Here is a 20,647-nt window from a genome sequence, read left to right on the forward strand (position 1 = left end):
GAATTCCTACAGAGCTTGTCACCCAAAGACAAAGTCATTGTGTTTGTCAGCAGAAAACTTGTTGCTGATGACTTATCAAGCGATTTAAGTAACCAAGGCATAACTGTACAATCCCTGCACAGTGACAGAGAACAGAGTAATCGTGAGCAAGCATTAGAGGACTTTAAAAGTGGAAAAGTGAAAATACTGATTGCTACTGATTTAGCATCCCGAGGCCTCGATATTAGTGATGTCACACACGTATATAATTACAATTCTCCATGGAATACTGAAGAATATGTACACAGAGTAGGGCGTACTGGAAGAGCAGGAGAGATGGGCGTATCAGTTACCCTTATGACTCAAGGTGATTGGAAGATTGCCGGTAAATTGATTAAAGTTCTGCAAAGAGCAAATCAGAGTGTCCCAGAAGATCTTGTATCGATGGCTGAGCGATACAAATTACCTAGACAAAAAAGGGACCCAAAAAATAAATCAAGAAAATCTTAAGAAAAATCCAGAAAGTTTTACTGATGTCTACATTGAAAAGTTGTACCAGGCTGCTAGAAGATTCAAGATATGTTCAAGTTATGCAGTAATCATGTTACATAAGGAAGTACTGGAAACCTACTGGCAGTTAGAAAACATTTAACCAAATTCTTAAATAATACCACCAAGCTTTCAATGCATGTTCCTTAATAAAATCAAAAGTGTTTTGAAAATGAGAGAGTGTTTTGTGCTTGTTAAAGTCTACTTTCTTTTATAGCCTGCCACGTCCAGCTGTGTCTTCTCTAAAAGACTTGGTAGAAGACAACAATGGTGCTTTTCTTGTTTTAAAATAGTTGTACTGGATTGAAACATAGTTTTCATCAAGCTTATCCCAGTCAAAATATTTTATTTCCCCCAGTGGTTGGTGACACGATTCCTAAAAATATTTCCACTATCATTCCCTAATTTTTAACATTCATTAGAAAATGAATGCTCAATCTTTTAGAAGATTCCATAATTCTCTTTTTTCCGATAGATGTGACTAATAGAGCAGAGTGTCTGACTCACTGGGAATCAGATCCTCAAATGAATTCTCACTAACCACTGGTTAAAAATTCTGGGGAGGTCACTTGCCTTCTGTAGCCCACACTTTTTTTCACTAATAAATTGGGGTGGTTATATGAAATAATTTAGGGGTCTCCTTCACCACTAAATTCTATGATATTATAACCAAACTGTGTATCCCAGCCTTATATTAACACTTTATTTTCTAACCTGGGGGAAAATCACATCTTGGTGTAACAAATTGAACAATGAAACCCCTTTTGATGACCAGAATAGTGCATTCTGCACTTCTATTGATTTTTGAAATGTGACTCACAGGTTGTCTTTACTTTCTTTTCATCTTATTTTTCAATTTGTCTCGAAAAGGTCAAAACCACATATACACATCAGAAGAAAAATTAATGTGAAAGAAAAATCTCTCTTCTGTACTGGGAAAAACATTAAAAACCCCCGACATTTTTGGCACAGGAACCAAGTTTAGTACAATTCCTAAATCTATAATTCTCTCTCTTACCTTTCATTTAGAAGCAATATGCATCTTCTCACATTGCAAGAAAATATCCTCACAATGACGCTGAATTTTATAATTCAGTGTCTATGAGAACATTATAATTAGTCAAGCCTTAAAACTTCTGGCAAATAAAAAAAAAAAATCATCCAGCAATCTTTATTCCCAGCATGCCTTAGCTGTAACTGCAACAAAAATTCCGAAATTAAGTGAAATAAAGAGGTAAACATTCTAGGTATAGGTGTTTAAGGTTTAGAGTCTGACTTTAAAGGCTTGTTATAAAGACATCGATATCTCTTGATAAAATTAAGAACAATGGTTAACATTTTTGAGTGTCGGATATATACCAGGTGCTTTGTTTTGTAATTGATAATCTTTATTTAAAACCCACTTAGAAGGCTTCCCTGGTGGCACAGTGATTGAGAATCTGCCTGCCAAGGCAGGACACACGGGTTCGAGCCCTGGTCTGGGAAGATCCCACATGCCGCAGAGCAGCTGGGCCCGTGAGGCACAATTACTGAGCCTGCGCGTCTGGAGCCTGTGCTCCGCAACAAGAGAGGCCGCGACAGTGAGAGGCCCGCGCACCGCGATGAAGAGTGGCCCCCTCTTGCCGCAACTAGAGAAAGCCCTCGCACAGAAACGAAGACCCAACACAGCCATAAATAAATAAAAATAAATAAATTAAAACTCACTTAGAGGGTAATCTTACCCCTATTTTGCAGAAGATGAAAAGAATGTCAGAGGAACTAACTTGCCTAAGGTTACTAAATCTGGTTAAAGAGGAATTATGTGCTATTTTAACCCTGATGTGCCAGATTCCAATATTTCCATTCTTTTTACGTCAATACAAGTTACTATGTGCAAGGCAATATGCTTGTCTTGAGATCGCCCACATGTTCAGATTTAGTGAAATAGAGAAGTATGTGCCAATTTACCCTAATGCAAGAGCAGTCTATAGCAGAACCTGTGAGAGAAGCTCAAATGGCCTGTTCTTGTTCACTCGGAGGAGAAATGATGAATGTTTAGCAAGTTGGAGTATATGTTATTTGCCAGAATTCCTCTTAGGGGCAATGCTGTATTTGTTAGAGAAAAGGGTAACAATTAAACCATTTGAGATAGAAAGTGAGGTTCCTCAATCACGTTCAAGTAACAACAAAAATTATCACTCAATGAGGAAGAAGAGGAAAGAAACATACATTTCTTCTTAAAGAAAAGGCTGAAAAGAAGAGCTACTGTACAGGGAAAGCTAAGTAGAAATATTAATACAACAGTGGTTCTCAACCAGGGGCATTTTTGCCCCTTTCTTCCAGGACACACTTAACCACATGTGAAGACAGTATGGGTTGTTTTAACTACTGGGGGTGTGGGGTGCTGCTGGTGCCTAGTGGGTAGAGGCCAGGGATGCTGCTGAACACCCTACAATCTACAGGACAGCGCCCACACACAGAGGATTATTTGGTCCACAACATCAATAATGCCGAGATGGAGAATCCCTGAGAGAGCATAAGCAGAACAAAACAAATCTCATAGTAACCAAGAAAGAACTTCGGAGGAAAAAATAGAGGATTTTAAAATTATATCGTGTGGGTTGTACAGAATATAACCCTACAACTTTCCTATCCTTGGTATAGTCTGCATCAGTGGTTCTCCACCAAGGCCAATTTTGCCAGTATCTGGAGACAGATTTGGCTGGCACAGCTCCGGGGGAGGGGTATTGGCCTCTCCTGGGTAGAGCCCAGTGGTGCTGCTAAACATCCCATAATGCACAGGACAACCCCCCAAACAAAGAATTATGTGGTCAAAATGTCAGCAGTGCCGTAGTTAAACCTTGCAATACATTAAGCAAAACATCCCCCCCTCCAAAGTCAACTGCGGAGAAACCAAGAAGGGAGTTCAGCCAGGAAAATGAAAAGAATACGTATTTCTTGTACACTCTTCAATATAAAATTCTCCATCAACTTTCATTATCTTTGGTATAATCTGTATCAATGACTGTCAATCAGAGTCGATTTTGCCCCCTAGGGGATATTTGGCAATGTCTGGAAACATTTTTCGTTGTCCCATGTAGGCAGCAAGATTGCTACTATCATCTAGTGGGTAGAGGTCAGGAATAAACATCCTATAATACACAGAACAACACCCTACAACGATGGATTTTTTTTTTAGCCCAAAAAGTCTATAGTATTGAGGTCAAGAAACTGTGGTTTACATCGACCAACAAACTTTTTGTGAGTGAACTGTTTTTTAGAAACTCACATAAATATTGAGTTGTGTGTCTAAATTGGAACAGAGTAAACGCAGGGCACTGACACCAGAGACAAAGTATGAGGATTCAGCTGACCTCAGAGTTATTTCTATAAAATGCTTAGCATGATAATTAACATTCAGTAGGTACTCAACACATATTAGATCCCGTCCATCTTGCCTCTCCCATCACCCATTATATAATGTTTGTTTACAATTCTGGGTGCCATTACTCCCATTGCTTCCCCCTGTCTGGAATGTCCTTTCTTCTTCCACTCTGCCAGGTCAAATCAGATTCATCATTCTGGGTCCAGCCCAAGTGCTACATCTTCCCCAAGATCCTATCTGCTCTCCTCCATTTCAAAACTTCTGTAGCTCTCTCTACCTACCAATAATGTTGACATGTGCACCATAATAGTTGGCATACCTACAGAGACAATTTGAAAAATTCAAAGTAATTAAGATGAATTGCACTATCAAATATTTAAATACATTAAAAATATATAACAGCTTAAACAGCTTTATCCTATATAACTAACAAATCATGAGAGAACCATCCAGAGATAAATCTGCATAAGAAGCTAGTATAAAGGTGGAATTTTTTTAATCAGTGAAGAAAGAAAAGTCTGTCCCAAAACAAATTTTTAAAAATTAAAAAATATATAATACATACATACATACAATACATATCAGGACAACTGATCAACCACAGAACTCCTACTATTAAAAAACACCCCACTAGATTCTGGCTTTTTATAAAAATTAAAAACTTGAAGATCTGGGCTTCCCTGGTGGCGCAGTGGTTGAGAATCTGCCTGCCAATGCAGGGGACACGGGTTCGAGCCCTGGTCTGGGAAGATCCCACGTGCCGCGGAGCAGCTAGGCCCGTGAGCCACAGTTGCTGAGCCTGCGCGTCTGGAGTCTGTGCTCCGCAACAAGAGAGGCCATGACAGTGAGAGGCCCGCGCACCGTGATGAAGAGTGGCCCCCGCTCGCCGCAACTAGAGAAAGCCCTCGCACAGAAACGAAGACCCAACACAGCCAAAAATAAATAAATAAATAAATACACACATAAAATTTAAAAAAACAAAAAAAACCTTGAAGATCATATAGGAATATAATTTCTGATATCAAAGTGGAAAAAAATTTTAAACATAGAAGCAACCACAGAAAATGCAAGGTAAATATTAATAGGTTTAACAATGTAAACATGAAATGCCAAAAATACTATAAAAGGCAAAGGAAACACAAGAAAAATAATTTAAAATATATCACACACTCAGTTATTTATATTTAATGTACAGAGATTTTTACAAACAAAAAATGAAGGATGAATCCCAAAATAGATATATGGGCAGAAATGTAAAGGACAATTCACCAAACAGACAAATAAGTGAACAATTAACATGTAAAAAAGTGCTTAACTTCTTTATAAACAATAGAATGGAAATTAAACCAATGATATAACTTTTTTCTCTAGAAAAACTGGCTGTAATTAGAAAAAACCTGGGAATACCTAATACTAGTAGCAATGCAGGGAAATAAACATTAATAAATTATAATTTTGTAAAAGTATGTTCCTTGGAGGGACAGTTGAGATTATGCATAAAATCTGCATATGTTTAATAGACTTGGACCCTATATATCCCTAAGGATTATATATACATACCAAGATGTATATACAAGGCTATTTACCATTGGGTTGCTTAAAATAATTCATTTTTGAAAAAACCCTCAAAGTCCAATGATAGGGTACTAGTTAATTGCAGCATATCTATTCCTGATTTGGAATAGTAGAAATCATGTTCTTAAAGAATATTTAAAGGAAAGTGGTTTATAAAATCATCTCATTTTTAGAAAATTACATCGGTCCATATATCAATATAGGAAAAAAAACAGATGAGCTGGATGCACACAGACACACACCGATAGTCATAATTTTCTACATTATGCAGTTATAGGTGGGTTTAATTCTTATTTTATTTTCTAAAATTTCTACAAAATAACATTACCTTTATTATAATTAAAATGATGCTGATATATCCGGAGAAAATGCTAATTTGAAAAGATACATGCACCCCATTGTTCATAGCAGCACTATTTACAATAGTCAAGACATGGAAACAACCTAAATGTCCATCACCAGAGGAGTGGATAAAGAAGATGTGGTGTATATATATAGAATGGAATACTATTCAGCCAAAAAAAAGAATGAAATAATGCCGTTTGCAGCAACACAGATGGACCTAGAGATTGTCAGACTAAGTGAAGTAAGTAAGACAGAGAAAGACAGATATCATATGATACCACATATGTGGAATCTAAAATATGACAGAAATGAACTTATCTACGAAACAGAAACAGACTCACAGATATAGAGAACAGACTTACGTTTACCAAAGGGGAAGGGAGAGGGGAGGGATAAATTAGGAATTTGGGATTAGCATACACAAACTACTATATAAATAAAGAACTAGGTCTTACTGTATAGCACAGGAGACTACATTCAATATCCTGTAATAAACCATAATGGAAAAGAATATGAAAAAAAATACATATAACTGAATCACTTTGCTGTGCACCAGAAACTTAACACAACATTGTAAATCAACTATACCTCAAAAAAAATTTTTAGATGACGTTGAACATAACTTTTGAATAACTGAAGAAATTAATTCAAGAGGCATTGTAGTTGAAGGTATTCAAAATACAATCATCTCTTCTGTTTCACACGTTAAAATGTAAAAATCATTAATAGGAAACTTGTCTCTTTTCCACCACTGCATCTGAAGTGCGAAAAACGATGCCTGTGGAACCCAGTAGGAGCACAGTAAATATCTGAATGAATTAATAAGGGAGAGAAGGAAGGAAGGAAGGAAGGAAGGAAGGAAGGAAGGAAGGAAGGGAAGAAGGGAGGAAGGGAGGAAGGAAGGAAAGGGGGAAGGGAGGAAGCGAGGGAAATAGTGCATTGTTTTATTTTCATTGATCAAAAGTAAGCTTTTCTATTTCTGTTCCCTGTTTTGTCTGGTAACATCTACTTGCCTACACCTCACCTTCTGTTCAGTAATAAGAATAATGTTGTGTTCTTACCACAAAAAAACAAAAACAAATAAACAAAGGGACACAGGAAATTTTAGGTGTCGGATGTGTCTATTTCCCTGTTTGTGGTGAGAGTATCATGGGTGTTTGCATATGTCCAAACTCATCAAATTGTATGCATTATATATGTGCAATTCTTTGTATATCAATAATACCTCAATAAAACTGTTAATAAAAAAGAAAGAAAAGAATAGAGCGTGGCTTCCAACTTAGAGATCCTTTTTTATGTTGTCCTTTCACATGTGACCAACGGGAACTCCAGTTCTGTTTCTTTGTTTTTTGTTTGTATAATTACATGGATTTCACCATCAGGATTGCTAACTCATAATCAAAATAAAAACTCAAAAATGATCAGATGATGTTGTTAAAAGAAAAAAATGATGTTGCAGTACTGTTGAAGAATATGACTCCACTTTTATTTAAAAATACTAACTGTATGTGTAAATATCCCATGCGTGTTTGTCAGTACTTAGGGACAAATTTGTCAGGATACACCAAATTATTAATAATGGGGAGCAAGGTTGGGAAAAAGAATCAATTATGAAGTTCTCTTACATTTGTAATAAAAAGTATTTTATGTATGACTCCTGGAGATGGTATATGTATTATCAAGATTAAGTCTGAGACTTGACCATTCCATCTTCTTTTTCAAGAAAACAAACTGGAGAATCTCACAGAAATCTACATTTGCACAGAAAGAAAATTTGTGGGTTCTTTTTGATTTTACTTGCAAAATTTGGAATTGTTTTCTTTTTAGGAAAAATCCAATAACTGCATGAAAAAGTAAAAAAAGAAAGACATAATTACTTATACAGATATTATGAATTCTGTCCATGTAAAGAAATATCTTTCTGATGCCATTATGTAAATGAGCAAGAAGAAGAGGAGGAGGAGGAGAAGGACATGATGATTATTGTTTGTGCACCCACATGAAGGGGCATTTTTATCTCATTTTACAGGTCAGGAGACAAATGCTCAGAGAGGTCACATAGCTTTCCCAAGTTCAAACAGTAGGTAAATAGTAGAGCTAACTAGCTCCGTGCTGAAAATTAGAGATTCAATAAAGAAACAAGGTAAAGTACACAGAAACAAAGGACAGATGAGAGAAACATTATTAGGGAAAGCACAGGGGTACCTCATTTTGTACAAAAAAGTACCCTGCGCAGGTATTTTCACATTAGGTAAAGTTTTCCTTACTCTCCTCCCCAGGCCTAGTGTCTCTGTAGTTTTCTAGCAATGGAGAAACCTGCGTGGTAAACTGGAAGTTTAAAATGACAGAACTACAATCATTGATTAATGCAATCAAGCTTTTCAGAAGTCCTTTTAAAAGATGAGTCTTAATAGTACGGTTGGCATCTGTTCACTTAGGCATTTAGTAAACTATGAGCCACAACAACAATACAAGAAAAGTAAGAAATGATATGAAGAAAGACTGCAATAAAGCCTTCATATTCCCGTCTGAGGGGAAGGGATGGGAGTGCAAGATAAACAAGAGAATCTGCCAGTATAACAAGTCATAAATTCAGTAATCAATTTATAACCTCTAACATCTGAACTTCTGGCAATAAAATTATGAAGTGCCACCTTAGCAGTACTCAGGGTGGCCGCCACTGGTGGTTTACCTGCCAAATAATTACCCACACCACCTCCTTCCTATGCCCCGTTCTACTTGCTGGCATGACCCACTGCCCATTATTAAGTTGAAAAAGCCAGGAATTCACTTTCCTAGCCTCCCTTGCAGCTAAAGCATAGGCACGTGACTCAAATTTGGCCTATGGGACTGACAGGAAAGTCTGCTTGGCAACTTTAAAGAAAGATCTTCCTCCCTTAAGAGGCATGTAAGGATGAGCTCTCCTTCCTGCTTTTGTACATAGTTGTGCAAAGACATGAGGTTGTGACAGTCATTTTTAGACAACGAGGAAATAAATCTGAAGACTACCAACGTGCTAAGCACGGCCGGATGTAAATTTGGAAAGCAACTGGATCCCGGATGACATAACTGCTGCTGAATGAGAAGCCATGCGGCAGCTATGGAGGTGTGACGCTTTCTCTGTTTAAGAAAGAGCTCGCTGGTCAGTTGCAACGAGTGCAGTTAGCTGATAGCCCCCAGGTGTGAGCAATCAATGGCAGCATCTGAGCTGAGGCCAAGCCCTTCCAGAAAGTCCTAGCCAATAACTGAGCACAGTGGGGCACTGGGGCCCAGTCATTTCTGCCCAACATGGGACTCCTCTATGGGCCATATTTCCACGCTCTGCTGGGCTGGCTGTGGGTTTCTCAGAGCCTCACTGTAGTCTTAGGCTCTTTCCTACCCAACCCTTCTTCCTTTTCCCTCTTCTTTCAAGGTATCAGATGTGGGCAGTGGTCAACGACTCTCTCTGACTACTCCTGATCCTTCTCCTCTTTATCTTTCAGAGGTGCTACATCCAGTAAGTACTGGACCCAACAAGAACACCCAGGAATCTCCTACCTCTGAACTTTGCGTAATATGAAATAACAAATGATTAAGTCATTATTCGTTGAGTATTATATTATCCAAAGCATCTTAACTGATAAATAGGAAAAATCGCCCGACGGTACCTCCTGTTGAGACAGTGAATTTTCCATTACTAAGAGGCTCCAATGAGGTGTACTTTACTAGGATGAGAGTTGACTACAATAAGCAAATAAAACTCTTCCTCTAGATGCTTATTTAATGGGGACACTAAAAACACAGGATTCTACGGGGAATTGCTGTAATTTTATTTTTAAAAATTGGAAGCATATCAAGCAAGCTCAGCTTTTGGACGGACAGCAGCAATTAGAGGAGGAGGTGAGAAACCAGCAGAGTAGAGAACTTGAGCAGCAGAGTAGAGAACTTGCGACCCAATATCAAGGTCATCTGAACCAACAGCTTTAACAGCACTCACACTTGCATGCACCTGGAGTACATCACTGGCTCTGACAGATTTGAAATGTAGCCGACCAGAGAATTCCTTGCAATCAACAACCTTGAGGGGCTCAGAGTGAATAATTCTACCTAATGGAGATACATAGACAAAAGCAACGGGAATCTTCTCTTGAACACAAGGGATTTTTAAAAAATCTTTTCACACAGAAGGGAATAAGGAGAGAGGAATTGATGGACCATCTTGGCTTTTCCACCTGAGCTGGAAAATCCAATTCAAAAAAAAAAAAAAACAAAGCAAAGAGCAAGTATTTTCTAAAAGATTAAGAAATTCAGCAAAACATTTCTCTCCCTCTCCCCTCCCTTCCTGTACCCTAAGCACCTTGCCCTTAATTTAAAAAAAAATGGTAATTCAGGATTTCTTGGTGTATTCATTGGATAAAAATCTATAATTAAGTGGAAAGATGGAAGAACTGGTCCTCTCTCTTTATGCTGACTCCTCCATTTCACTTCCCAAGTATTGCTGAAGCTGGTCAGTGCCATTCAAGTTCACAAAACTGTAATCTTTGACATCTCCTCCTCACCTAGCACACAAACAATAGCACAAGCCTGTTACTGCTTACCACTACCTGTAAATGTTCCCTTTCAGGTCCCTTCTACTGCAAACTTCTGTTTTCTTCGAGCCCTTCCAACAGGGTAAAATGTCTGCAATGATGTTTCCCCAGGTTAAATAAAGTCCATACAATCATCCAAAGCTTGCAATTTGTGGTGAACTTTCAGCAATAAGTTCACTGATGTGTTTTGGGGTCCTAATTAAAGTTTCAATTGGAACCCATTTCTCAGAGTCAGCAAAATCTCTTTGAAGCCTGAACTAATTGCTTTTAGGCTTGTATCCTCTGAAGACCCATATGGTATTTTCCATAAATATTTTAATTTTCTCTGGAGTCAATGAACGTGGCCTTGTCACATCTCTTCCCAGGCATTTGTTTTTGTCATGTTTGTAGGCCTTTCCTACAACATACACACTCTTTTACAATGCCTTCCCATGAAGCACCATGTGACATTCCATTTCAACGTTACTCTCTCATGGATAAGACACTGTAAAATGATGTTAACCAGAGGGAACAAGCATTTTCTGCTTCTGGGAAAGAGTCTCCTCCTTACCCTTTCTTCTGTGTGTGTGTGTCCAGTTCTGCTGAGAACACACAGCCTGCCTGACCACTACCTACTCCAGACCTCACTCTGTCATTCAGGGCTCAGAACATCATGCATAATATGCAGAATAAGCTGAACTTACTATTCCTATAGATGAGAGACAAACATCTTTCCCCCTTTATAGAAGATACTGGTAGCTGCCCCCAGATTCAAGCATAACATAATGGTCAAGCGTGAAGTCTTAGGAGTCTGAAAGACCTGCATATGAGTCTCAGTTCCGTGAATTTGGGTAAGTCCTATAAAGGCCCTAAGTCTTGGTTTTATCAGCTGTAAAAGATGGATGGTTTTAATTTCTACTTCATGAAGATTAGATTATATACATATAAAGCACCCAGTATAAAAGAATATTAACATTATACTCAGTGGTTTTTTAAAATAGGAGAAGATGATATGGGGAAATGATGGTCACACTCAGACCAATTCAACCTATCAGTCTTACCAATAAATGTTAATGTATCACAAACGAATTTCCAAAATGTGGTAGTTTTGTTTTGGGAAGTGCTTCCATGGAGAGGACACTTGTTGGGTCTACCTGTGGAACATGTATGTTCTTGACCTTTCTTTCTCTCTGCATGCCTGCTCCAGTCTTCTCTCTCCACAGGCTGCCTTTTGCTGTTTTTCCATGCACATGGTGGAAGCTGGCTGATTCCACAACTCTCTGGTTTAAATTACAACTGTTCATGATATCAGTCTAGATTGAGCTAGACTGTCTCAGCTCCCAGTTTATATTTCTGTAACAGAGGATCTGATGGGTCCAATTTGGATCAGGTGTCCCCTGTGGTCCAAACAACTGTTGCAGGTGGGAGGGCTGGTGGTAGCAGGGCTCTCTATCAAAAACGTAGCTGCTAGAACCCCATTCCTGTATTTGAGGGATGATGAACTTAAGAGAAAAGGGACCTTAAAGGCTACAGTATTAAACTGTTTTCCTTACTAAAAAAAACTCATATATTTATCAAGTTACAGATCCAGTTAGCAGCTCTAGTTGTCATGCAGAGACTATCAAAGTTCTTTTTAGGCATTTATTTGAAATATGAGCATTTTCATACTATCCAGACAATCAACTCATTGGTTTAACCATGATTATTTATTTTACCACATATTTTATTTATCCCATTTCTGGAAACTTTCATAAGATCATCTGATGAGCAATATCTACTTCTAATGAATTTTAATAACTATTTTCCAAGGACAGTGCTCACAATAACTTTTATATAATTTCCCAAGCCTATTCTTTGTAAAATCTGAAACTTTTCAATTAATAAACTTTCATGTCTAAAATAAGACAACGCATATCACTTAAATTTATCTGCCCCCATAACATGAAAGTTAGTTTCATTATCATATAATCATACTTAGATATTTATATATTAGCACTAAAAATATATGTTGAGCTTTACACTGGTGATTTAGGTAAGACAAAGCTGTTTCTTGGCACTATCTACTTTTTATATCATCCTAACCCACAAAGAAATTGATTTACGGTAACTCTCTCAAATACAACATAGATTTGTTTTCTTATTTACTACAGATCTAATTCATTATCATATCTTGTTCATTTATTATTGATGGGTTAGCTCAATATATCAGTTTGCAATGATAAGATTTAAGTAGTCCATGTAGAAAACTAAATAAATATTAATCACACTGGCTGCTTCAGAAAATATCTTAGAGTACAACCTTGGCTGTGCCTGAAAATATAAATCTTAAAATTGTACAAAATATCACTTGAGGTCAAAGAACCTTGAAAAGAAGGAAAATAAACTATGTGGTTAAATGTGGATTAAACCTCTGAAGGAATGATGTTTCAAAGGCAAAACTGGTTGGTTCAGAGGAACGGTTTCATGGAATTTTTCTTGCAAAATATTTTCTCTGCTATCATATAGACAGCCCGTATGTATTTTTTGAGATATTCAGTCATACCGAGTATTATGGTAGGGCTAGGAGCTGAAGGGCTTTTTCCCCAGCTTTATTGAGATATAACTGGCATACAGCATCGTGTAAGTTTAAGGTATACAACGTGTTGATTTGATACACTTATATGTTGCAAAATGATTACCACCATGGCGATACCTAACACTTCATCACATCACATAATTACCACTTCTTTTTTGTGGTGAGAACATTTAATATCCACTCTCTTAGCAGCTTTCATGTATATAGTACATTATTATTAACTATAATCACCATGCTGAACATTAGCTCCTCAGAACTTCTTCATCTTATAACTGGAAGTTTATACTCTTTGACCAACATCTCCCCATTTCTCTGACCCTAAACATTTTATATACATCCTGTCCATCCCAACTCTAAACAGAGGAAAACTCTAAACTCAACCAACATTTTGTGCAGAGAAAAGAAGAAATGACCTAGGTCACTGGTTTTACATGCCTAGATTGCCAGGGCAAATGATCTCCATCACTGGTGGCAAGGCCCATTGTTTATTCAGAAACCTAATTCTGTAGGTTTTCATGGTAAGCCATGGTGCTTCCTGAGCCCTCAGCCATGAGCTGGTGCAGACTGCTTTACCTAGCAGTAGCAAAGTGAGAAAATGTACGTGCAGAGACAAAGCCCTATGTTTAGAGTGATGACAGAACTTCCAAAATATGGAGTCTCTGGCAAGTATACACATCCCAGTCTCGTACCTGGGCCCTAATTCGTTTGACTCTGGAGTATGCAAAGAAAGCATTCATTATTCTGCCAGCAATTCCACCATTTGACCACCTGAACTACCCTTGGATATCAGATCATATGGCCTAGGATAGATCAGGGGCCTCCAGGGAGATTATCACCAAAAACTGATCATTGTGACACTGGTATCTAACCATGCCCCTGACAGTACTGGAAAGAGACAGCTGCACTTGTGAGGTCAGGCTAGGGTCTTTCTTCTGGAGCTTAGGTAATGAAAAGCTCTCTGGCTTTGAAAGCAAACAGATCTGGGTCCAGTACAAGCTCTACCATGTTACTGATATACTTTTTAAAAAAAATGAGGGAATTCCCTGGCGGTCCAGTGGTTAGGACTCCACATTCTCACTGCCGAGGGCCCAGGTTCAACTCCTGGTCAGGGAACTAAAATCCACAAGCAGCACAGTGTGGCAAAAAAAAAAAGAAAAAGAAACATACAGAAAATTTTTAAAAATAACAGACATCTACACCTAAATTTAGCAAATCTTAATATTTTATCACATTTATTTTGCTAAGAAATTTAAGGGACTTCCCTGGCGGTCCAGTGGTTAAGACTCTGCGCTCCCAATGCAGGGGGCAAGGGTTCGATCCCTGGTCGGGGAGCTAAGATCCCGCATGCCTGCTGCATTGGTGTGGCCAAAAAATAAAAATAAAGATGGGAAAATTTTTAAAAAATGAAGATGAAATTTAAGATTATGGAATGCTACAATTCTTCTACTTTATCGTATTTCCCTTCTTTGTACTCCAGGTTAACTACTCGAAGTCGGTGTGTATTCTTCCCATGTATATTTTATATGTTTATTACATAGACATGTGCTCACAAACAATATATAGTATTTTCTCCGTGCTTTAAATTTTACAAAAATGGTGTCATGCCATATGAATTCTTTTGAACTTTTTTCCTCATTGTGCAGTAAAATTTAGCAAAGCTGATTTATGTAGATCTGGTTCATTCATCTAAATTGCTGAATAGCATGCCATTCTATGCCTATGTGACAATTTATTCATTACTCTAGGGACAGATATACAGATTATTTGCAGGGTTTTTTTTTTTTTTTTTTGGTATTACAAACAATGCTCTTCCGAATATTCTTATACTCGTCTCTTTGCGCATGTGTGTAGAAGTTTCTCTAAGGCATATACAGGACTGTTATTCAAATAAAATACACCAATATGACCATGCCAGTAATTTGCAGCATGTTTAATTCTGATTGGTTGGTGCCTCTGAAAGCAGTTATCAAGTATTTTGAATATCACTTAGAAGAGCAACCTCTGGGTCATAAACTATGCACAGCTTCACCTTCACTATATATTACCAATAGCTCTTCAAAGTGGTTAAACCAGCTTACACCCCAACTAGTAGTTTAATATGTGCATTCTTGTTTCCCCACAATTGATACTGTTAGGCTTTCTTTCAGTGGTCTGATGAGTATGAAATGTTATCTTGTTTTAATTTGTGGTTTTCTGATTACTAATCAGGTGAAACATCATCTGTTTATCAACCAGTCAGAACTCTTCTTTTGTAAACTGCCTCTCCTTTTGTAAAATGGAGTCTTTACTCCATTTTCTTTGGGGCTATATTTCTCTAGTTGATTTTTAGGTGTTCTGTATTGATTCTGCATATTAATCCTTTGTCAAGTTTAAGGATGCTAGTATCTTCTTGTCAGCCCTCTGTCCTGTATATTTCATTTTCTTTATGGTGACACTCTATAGAATACCATCTTTTTTTGCTCTCTGTATTTGGGTAAACCATGTAAACTCTCAAAGTCTCCATTTACTCATTTATAAAATGAGGACAATAATGCCTTCTTCACAAGATTGTTGTGAATAAAAATAATAAGATAATAAATGTACAAGGCAATAGTCAATAAATAAATAGTTTTCTTCCTGTGGTCCTACCCTTAGACAGAAGGAAGAAACAAGAGCCCACTACTATGCAAATATCTTCATTGAGCTATGATGTGTCAAAAAAGAAATCATGTGGATACTTAAACAGAATGATGAGTTAACTGGATTACGTAACTCACTCAATAAATATTTATTAAACCCTTTCAATGTGCCAGGCATAGTATTAGAATGGGGTGCAAAACAGATCAAGGCTTGCCTAGTGAAAGAGAGAGACAACAAGCAAATTTACTACCACGTCCAGATGAATAAAACAAAGTTCAAGAGGATTACAAAAATAGAGGGGTACAACTTCTGACTGGGTGGCCAGAGAAGTCCCAACATGAAGGCGAATGAAGCAGAAACCCAGAAGAACTGAGGAAGGGAGCCATGTGAAGAAGTACATGCAAAGACCCTGAGGCTCTACCATACTTGTCAATCAAGGAGAACAAGGATAGTGTGAGGGAAGGAAATAGCAAGAGTGACAGAAGTAACCAGGGACCCGACAATGACCTTGGAGGTCATGGTAAGAATTCTGAATTTTATTTTAAGTGCAATGGAATGACCCTGGAGGGTTTTCAGCAGAGGAATGGCATGTTATAACTTACGTTTTTAAAAGGATCCCTCCAGATGGATTGGGAGTTTGGAATTAGCAGATGCAAACTATTATATACAGAATGGATAAACAACAAGGTCCTACTGTATAGCACAGGGAACTATATTCAATATCCTGTGATAAACCACAATGGAAAGTTTTAAAAAAGAGAAAAAAGACAATAAAAGGATCCCTCCAACTACAGGATGAAGAGAGGGCTGTATGAGTAGAGGAGGGGAAGTAGGGAGACCACAGGAGACTGTCTTTGTCACACTGAAGCTTTATAAAGCCATTCTGATAATTTCCCAGGACTCATAAAAATAAGCTACTCTGAACTGAAATCTCAAATGCAGCAAATGGTGTTATTTCTATTTACTATTATTGGACAAGCCACATTTAACCCAAAACCCAGCAAAACATAAGAAATAGTGGAAAAACCAAGTGACAGATAAATAGTGCTAAACTTGTTTACCTCTCATTTGTCCTGGCCAGTTTGTACAATTTTCTTTAACTCAAAGAGATCAAGGCCTATTTAGGACAGTTACTATCTGTGGATAAAATGGTGTCAAATGGCTTAGGTAAAAGCAGTAGTTTCCCCATGATTAGTTTCTGAGCATTACTCGTTGCTGATGTGCAGAGGTCATAACTTACCTTCCCTCTCAAGATACGCTGGCTATCTGATAATGAATTTTCCCAAGACTGTCTCACTCTCCAAGGTGTTCTAATTGATTTTTCTCCCTGTTGTTTACAATCTCAGGCTATTTAATTGATGCGTTTCTTTTACACAAATAGAAAAACTCAGCATGACCAGAGTCAGAGTGGTCAACCGCTCAGTGCCTCCCTGCCTCCTAGCTGCTGTAACACCTTATTAGGTCTCATAACCCCAGCCTGCCTGCCAATCCACAGTTGTTTCCCATTGTGTTCTTCAAAAAGTTTCTGCTTCTGCACTGAAATCACCAGTTCGATTTATTATGAAATTATTCCTAGAACTGATCTTCCCAAACCGTGCTGTGAAAATGAATAACCTAGAGATCTTGGTAAAATGCAGATTTGAATTTAGTCAATCGGGGGCAGGGCCCAGGACGGAGCATTTCTCAGGTGATGCTGGTGCTGGTGACCTGAGGACCACACTTCAGTAGCAAGGTCCTAGGCTGAAGGCAACCACAACTTTTAACACTATTAAAATTTGTTTTCCTATATATAAAAAATATATAACGTATACATATATAATATATGTGATGTATATATAAAATATATGTTCATATAGAAAGAGTGTATTTAGAGCAGTTACAACTCATGGATAAAGAAGTGTCAAATGGCTTGGGTGGTAGTTAGGGCCATAATTTTTTTTTTTTTAGAGCATCATTATTTGGTGAAAGAGGAACTCAACACTCAAATTGAAACTCTGAAAACATATCTAAGTATGCTACACATAGTAATGATATACCACCTTGCATTAATAACCTAAATAGCTATTTCTCCTATGAAGTAAGATCTTTTTACGAAAGATCTTTGGTAGAATTTCTTCAAAGTCAATAGCTCACAATGCTGAATGCGTAAAACCCTCAGCCCTGGCTATCAAAGTACACCCCCAAAGCCAGCAGCATCAGAATCACCTGGAAACTTGTTAAAATTTCAAACCTGGGGCCTCACCCAAAATTTACTAAATCAGAAATGCTGTTCTTAGGGCCCAGCTATTTTTGTTTGAACAAACCCTCCAAGTGATTCTGAATTTTGAGAACTACAGCTCTGTAGGACTAGTTGTTTTATTTCCATTTCTAGATATATAACATTCATATGATTTTCTTAAATACATAGGAATGGTAAAAAGAAGATACGACCTCCATAAACTTCATCTTAATAGTGCTTTGCACATATAAATGAATTAATACAAACCTGGCAAAAGGGGAAGATTTGTATAATTTCCCCCACAATTTACAATATAGCTTCCTTCTTTACTAATGCAACTATTAGGTATTCATTGCATGAAGGAGGAAACCCAGGATGTGATACAGACATTAACATCTTAAATTTTGGGCAATTTATAGCAAGCAGTAAGCTCTCTGGAGGCCAGCTTGATATTGCTTTGAGGGCCACTTCTCAATTTCTTATACAAAGAATATCTAGTCATTGTTCTTTTCTCATCTCAAAGTTTATTCCTCCTGAGAAGATTCCATTTGAACCATCCCCTCTATATAATTGACTATTTATATGCAGCTATTACTGGCAAACTTCACCCTCTTGAGGGCCACTAACCATGCCCGGGCCTGACTGTGGGATACTTTTATGATGAAATGTCACCAGAAGATGAGAATCTAACTATGGAACAACTCCAGGCTGGTTTTCTAAAGCCTTCTATGGAAAAATGCCATCAGGTGCCACACATGGGTCCACTTCAGTCCTGGGCCCTATTAAAGAAAAAGCTCCTCAGAATTAACTGGTAAATTCGAATAAATTTCTAAGTGAGAGAGTTCCCCTGAGTTTTCATCATCACATCTAGGGCTAGCAGTGGCCCTAGAAAATAGCTAGAAATAATTTCATGTCATCATTTAGGATTAGAATCTGTAACATTTCAACAGCAAATACACTTCATAAATCACAAATATCTCTGCACTGCATTTTAATCTGGACTTTTTTGAAAAGTTATATTTCATGTCCTAACTTTTGCTCACCTTTTACATGGTATGTTTTCAATATTTTTTAACCAAGATATAGCTATTCATTTAAATAAAATTTTTAATCTCCTGAAACTTGACATTAAATAACCTAACAAAAGGAATAAATCAAGCTAACAGCTTTTGTAAGAACATAAATAATATTAATGAACAATTTAAGCCAAATTATTAATAAACTTATGAAGGTTAATTTTATGTGTCAACTTGGCTAGGCTACAGTGCCCAAATGTTTGGTCAAACATTACTCTTGATGTTTCTGTGTGAAGGTGGTTTTTGGATAAGATTGACATTTAAATAGATGGTCTTTGAGGAAAACAGATTAATTCCATAATGTAAGTGGGTCTCATCCAATAAGTTGAAGGCCTTTAATAAAAAAAAAAAAAAAAAAGACGACTGGGGCTTCCCTGGTGGCGCAGTGGTTGAGAATCTGCCTGCCAATGCAGGGGACACGGGTTCGAGCCCTGGTCTGGGAAGATCCCACATGCCGCGGAGCAACTGAGCCTGTGAGCCACAACTACTGAGCCTGTGTGTCTGGAGCCTGTGCTCCGCAACAAGAGAGGCCGCGATAGTGAGAGGCCCGCGCACCGCGACGAAGAGTGGCCCCCGCTTGCCGCAATCAGAGAAAACCCTCGCACAGAAACGAAGACGCAACACAGCCATAAATAAATAAATAAATAAATAAATAATTTAATAAAAAAAGACTGAATGTCCCTCAAGCAAGAAGGAATTCTGCCAGCATACTTCCTTTGCACCAAACTGCAATTCTTCTTTGGGTCTTCCCTATCAGATTTTAGATTTGCCAAGCCTCCACAATTGTGTGAGCCAATTCCTTGATATCTCTCTCTCTCTCTTGCTCTTGCTCTCTGGTGCGCACGATGTATGTATATATGTTTGTAAATATCCTATCACAAACCATAATGGAAAATAATATTAAAAAAAGAATGTATATATACGTGTAACTGAATCACTTTGCTGTACAGCAGTAATTCACACAACATTGTAAATCAACTATACTTCAACTAAAAAATTTTTTTAATTCAATGCTAGATACAATATATAGCATATATATATATATATATATATATATATCTCCAATGTATACCCTATATATATATCATATATATATATATCTGTATGTATAGATATATATCAGCAGGAAATTGTATGTAAAACCTCATCTTTTGTTTTAGCATTTAATGAAAACCAATCTGAAAAGTTTATCTGATAGAATTCCCAAAGAGAAAACGTTCTCTCTAAAGCAGCCATTGTGGTGTGCTTATTTAATAATCCAGGGGCAACGCCCCTCCCATAGAGAAATTCTTCCTGGGAGAAGAAACAGGCCTTTAAAAATAAGATAGGCTCTTATCTGTCTGGCATATACCCAGCATGGGACAGTCTGAAGAGAGGGAGATGAATGTACTAAATGGATCTGTAAGGATTTTGCCTCCCTTTCAGTGTGGTGATAGTTAATTTCTTGGATTAGAACCTACCACTGTCAAGAACAAGGTCCCCCGTCTTCCTTGGCAATAAAAGACATCTCCAACAGTCCATTCAGGACTGCTTCAGCTCTGGAAGATGGGAAAGTAACCTTTATCTTCTTGACACATGTTGTTTTTAGCACTTAGTGAAATAAATGGTTTCTATATTGCACATCATTATTCATATACTAAAACTGTTTTTTTTTAAACATCTGAAAAAGATTTTCAACTTGGATCATCTCTTATCATTTTGATTTTTTTCAGCTACATTGAGGGAGTTCCATGTATTAAAAAATCATAAATATTCAGCATTAAGTCTACAAGAAGAGCAGAGGAAAAACTAATATTCTGT

The 20,647-nt window shown here is 37.5% G+C and overlaps 1 protein-coding gene across 1 annotated transcript in view; it reads left to right on the forward strand.

Annotated features, from left to right (window-relative positions):
- DDX53 (DEAD-box helicase 53) overlaps window positions 1-20,647 on the forward strand; it is a 53,461-nt gene that overhangs the window by 10,432 nt on the left and 22,382 nt on the right. The window contains 1 exon segment of the mRNA XM_082375705.1: window positions 1-20,647. This exon segment is cut by the window's right edge and continues 22,382 nt beyond it. Coding sequence (XP_082231831.1) covers window positions 1-489 — 489 coding nt within the window. The 3' untranslated portion in view covers window positions 490-20,647.

This window comes from Balaenoptera borealis, assembly GCF_965194805.1.
Source record: "Balaenoptera borealis genome assembly, chromosome: X".
Taxonomy (NCBI): domain Eukaryota; kingdom Metazoa; phylum Chordata; class Mammalia; order Artiodactyla; family Balaenopteridae; genus Balaenoptera; species Balaenoptera borealis.